General features: G+C 34.6%; 1 protein-coding gene across 1 annotated transcript; it reads right to left on the minus strand.

Moving 5' to 3' along the window:
• Positions 1-7: 7 nt before the first annotated feature.
• On the minus strand, positions 8-4,376 carry LOC113506178. Its single transcript, XM_026889031.1, has 3 exons — positions 4,100-4,376; positions 3,279-3,978; positions 8-1,178 (listed from the first exon to the last, which is right to left on the minus strand). Exons 1-2 carry the CDS (start codon positions 4,189-4,191, stop codon positions 3,675-3,677), a joined length of 396 nt encoding a protein of 131 aa, XP_026744832.1. The 5' UTR covers positions 4,192-4,376; the 3' UTR covers positions 8-1,178; positions 3,279-3,674.
• Positions 4,377-4,638: the final 262 nt, after the last annotated feature.

The raw sequence follows: 4,638 nt of genomic DNA on the forward strand, positions 1-4,638 counted from the left end.
CGTCTGTTTTGCTCGGTACGGCTTTCACTAGTTGCGTAATATGATTTTAAAGGCATTTCTTACAGTCTAAACACTAGACTTTTTGCTATGCTGAGTTGAATATGAGTTTTATAAATAAGAGTTTTACGCAGCTTAAGGACCACTTTGCATAATAGTTAGGACACCTATTTAGTTATAGGAACCTGATAAATTGCATTTGCATAGTACATTTAGCAGTTGTATATGTTGTGGTGAAAGTCTATACATTTCAGAATTTATAATACCAATAGAAAACATATTTATGGTTTGGGTTTAACTGCATAAAATCTTATTATTTACCTTGCAACAAGTTAACAACAAAGCGATTGAATCATACTTCTATAGATCATTATTAAATTAGATATGTTTATTTTGTTTAAATAATATTTTCCTAACTATAGACACTTATTACTGACAATAAAAACGACCTACCTACAAAGTATTCTATTTAAAAATCATTATATTCCTATTATACATATTAATATAGTAACTTGTGAAAAACTCCTGTTACAGTAACATTGAGACACTATTCAATCTATTTATTTAGTCATGTCTTTGTTTACAAAACATTCAGTGTTTTTGTTTAAAACTGTATCAATTTTTTGTAAGGATTTGATACAATTACAATATCTGTAAATCAATTTAATACTGATATTCAGAGTATTCAGAGAAAGTGTATTTTATGCGCATGAATAGAAGCTGTGTTTATAATATTTTCTATTCCATCCAAATGTATTGGCTTTTTTGTAAATCAATTATAGCCAAGAGGACTTTTAACATGTATCTCTCTTTCCATAAAACATCACAATGACTATTTGCTTGCTTCAAACATGACTTTTCATCAGCTCCTTCAACCCGCTATGATATCCTCAAAAGTTGTTTCTCTACTTTTCTATTTTACTGTAAATAAACACTTAATTGTCCAACATTGACTCTGAAAGACTCCTTGGGGTCTTGATGGAGCCATAAGAAACAGAAGTGGCTTAAAGTTGTCTCAAATTTAAGCAAGTTCATGCATTACCTGTTGCATACCAGTCCCATTATTAGAGACATTCTGCTGTATCTTAGTGACGGGAAGCTGACCTCCTGTGGTCACAAAGTGCGTGCCAGGGGCTCCTACCGCTGAGAATGTGGCAAAGTTCATTTCTGAATCTTCCTCGCTGAAAATAAACATTATGCAATTGAACAGTCTGATTTATGAGCCATAACTTTCATTTGCCTGGGATATTCAAGTGACTATTTCAATTTCATGATCAAAAGCTAGCCATTCGATCTCTATATCGAAGTGACCTTTGTCCAGGAGTTATACATATGCAGGCCAGACTGTTTACACAAACGCAATCTGTTGTAAACAAATGCTTGGGAATAGAAACTTTATAAAGCTCAAGCAAAGAACATTTTTATAATAAAAAAAACTAGTTCAAGCTAATAATAAAAGAGGAACATGAGAATACCAATGACCTTATTTGCTTGTGTTTGAATAGTATTTAACTGAAAAGTACTAATCAAAATTATTTAAATATTGCCACTCTCAGTTTTCTTGTTGTTCCAATTACTTATTAGTTATTTAGATTATCACGTTAGTAGTATATAAGTACTTTAGTGTAATAATTTAGACAAGATGATTAGATCTGTTTCAATGATTCTTAGGATTTATTATACAACAGTGAAAGTAGGAAGTTTTCCACACTCACTAGTTTCTATTAATGACTAAGTCCATACATAATACTCCTGACACTAAATAATTTACTAAAACATTATTAGGTTCTGTAATTCACTGGACAAAATTCTGTTAATTAATAGTACATGTAAATAATTTATATGTATTTTCTTACACACTTCAAGCCTACTTTGTCTTGGGTGTGAGTTATTAAAATTTTTCAAAAAATATTTGTATTTGAACTTCATACAAAAATGAAATTAAGTTGGTTTCCAAATTGTTGAGTACTGACGAAGAACTTGTGGAAAAGAAATATTCAATCCATCCCCATACCAAGAGGCATCCTCTCTAGAGGGCATCTTCTGCATGTCGCACATGGTGGTTACCCTCCGCTCTTCGCCGCCGAAGCGGGAAAAAAATAAAAAAACACTGTCCCACTTGAGTCACTACAACAACGCGTATCCCCACGTCCCAACGTCCCACCACCGCGGCGCCACTGCGCACGGGACTACTCTGGGACCACGATGGTAGGGCACATACCTCTACCGACCACCAAACACGGCACTACACTAAAATTAATTCAGCCACGGTGAGAGGCGAAAGATGATCGTCAACTACTAATAAGAAAGTGGGTTAAAGAAAGTTTTTTATGCTGGCCCGATAGTCGACCAACGAGTTTGTTATACATACTGACAGACAATTGGTGTGTATGTATGCACATGTAGCTCTAGCGTGATGCTCACTTTCTCTTTGCTGTACTTTCACAAGACAGTAAGGAGTGGTTGTGGTTCACTAGCTGTGGGAAGTTTGTTGGGTAACCATCTTGTTATACTGCTATCTAAACTGTTTGATATAGGCTTTTCAAATGAAATAAATAAGGTAATTGAATAAAGAGTGAATTTAACCATAACATTATTTTTTTGACCTATCCTTGAGTTTTGAAAGTTTACGCAATATAACTGTTTTGGTGATAGAAAGTTGAAATAAGGTCAATTGAGCAAGTCAATGACCCCATAAATAGCTGTTGGGGTTTTTGTCATAACATTCAATTCAGCAAAAAAAAAAGCTTTTAAGCTTTTACGTACGTGGCTAAGGAAACGTAAATAAACATTACGATGAACCTAAAGACCTTGCTTGAAGCAATAGTTTCTACTAAGGTTAATAAACGTATAAATAACTTTAGACAAAGAAATCGGCACTAAAATGGCCGATAAATTTTCAGTTACGCAATAAAAACAAAAAGAAAAATCAGAGCATTAATGAGGGAACCCCGCGAGCTCGTAGGCGGAACCAGACAGAAATCGAAGGTTGTTCACCCCTACCAATCCTTACGAGCGGGCTGTACGTCCATCAGACGCGTCGCATCCCCACCATGATGCGGGATCCCCTCCATGTGCCGTCACCAAATCACTCCCGCTCCCGGCTCCTTCCTCCACCGCCAGGGAAATCGCGAGAGGAGGGGTTGAACGCGGCTCTCGCGGCACTGACTCGACAGCACTCAGGTGGCCACGCGCCCCGTCTAACGGTACTACGGAGTACCGCTTCCAAAATAAGGTCATGGATATTCACACGTAAACAAACGACTAGTATTGTGACTTACCTTGGATGTAAATTTTGGTATTTTTCTTAGTAAAAAATATTTCTCACTATTTTAACTCTCAATGTAGATTCCATCGTTAATTACAAACAAATAAACAACAGCACCCCTTCTCTTTTACCATTTATGACAAATGAAATCCGCCATACTGTTTCTTAGTTTGATTAGTACACAGAATTTATCACCAGGTGGCGCATTAATTCTTTAGTGTGATTGGCCAAAACTAATCATCGATTTGACAAGTGTATACCATGTTAAAAATTAAAATTGGTACCATGCTAAATGCTTCATAATTTTTTAATTAAAAAGGTACAGTTTAATATACTAATTAATAATAATATTAGACGTAACAAATAATTAATACACACAAAACTTAATTAGGTATCACTAAATCTAGCATTAATATGGAAATTGTTGCCCACATCTCTGCATTCTTTCTAAGTGGAGTTCGAATAACAACTTATTGTCAAAATAATAACTACTTTGAGCAGAACTCATTCCAGGGTCATAACTAGGTCTTCGTTCAGAGCCTGACGAAGAACTTGGTGATGAGATTCCATTTTCCGCAGCTATTCCATTTATTTGACTAGTATCTTGTGTTTGAGAAACAGTTGTATTAACAAGGTTGTTGTTAATGTGCAAGTTATTTATCCTTTTAGACAATGGCATGAATTCACACGAATCATCCTCTCGGGACCGTTTCCTGTAGAAAGAAATTAAGAAGATTAGGCTTCTACGAAGTCTTTTATATCGACATAAACAACGATTAAGGTTAACATAAGAACAAAAATGTTGAGAAATGTAAATTCTCATAGTAAACATACCTATTCTCTGTCATAGTACGAAATATGTAATTCCCATTACTTTCAATACTTGAGGTGTTCCAATTCGGGTTAGGGCTTATTGCAAAAGTCATTTGTTCACAAATTTCGTTAAATGGTAAACGTCAATAGAAACGGCCAATTTTATTTCACAAGGAACTAAACAGGGAATAAAAATATAGTATAGCAGAGCAGATTCTGGTTTACGGCTGACAATTTGTGAAGCATATCGTGTTGAAAAACTGCTATACATTACCGTATGAGTGAAAGAGATGACAGAATTCAAATGTTTAACATTCTAAATACGAAATAGGACAGACGCATGGCATGCAGCTGTTTACTTTTTTTCCAATCATGTCAAATGACTCGACGTTTAATTACTTCATGAAATTTGATTTTACTTCATTAAAATTTTATTGAAGTTGTGATTAAACTAGAATAAATTAATCAACTAATATAATTAATACGTTGCTGAATTTGTTGTCAGATATGTAGTAGTAGTTTCAACGATGTAGAGTGAATTCAAATAATTAATTTATGAT

This window comes from Trichoplusia ni (genome assembly GCF_003590095.1).
Source record: "Trichoplusia ni isolate ovarian cell line Hi5 chromosome 3 unlocalized genomic scaffold, tn1 tig00003252_group2, whole genome shotgun sequence".
Lineage (NCBI taxonomy): Eukaryota > Metazoa > Arthropoda > Insecta > Lepidoptera > Noctuidae > Trichoplusia > Trichoplusia ni.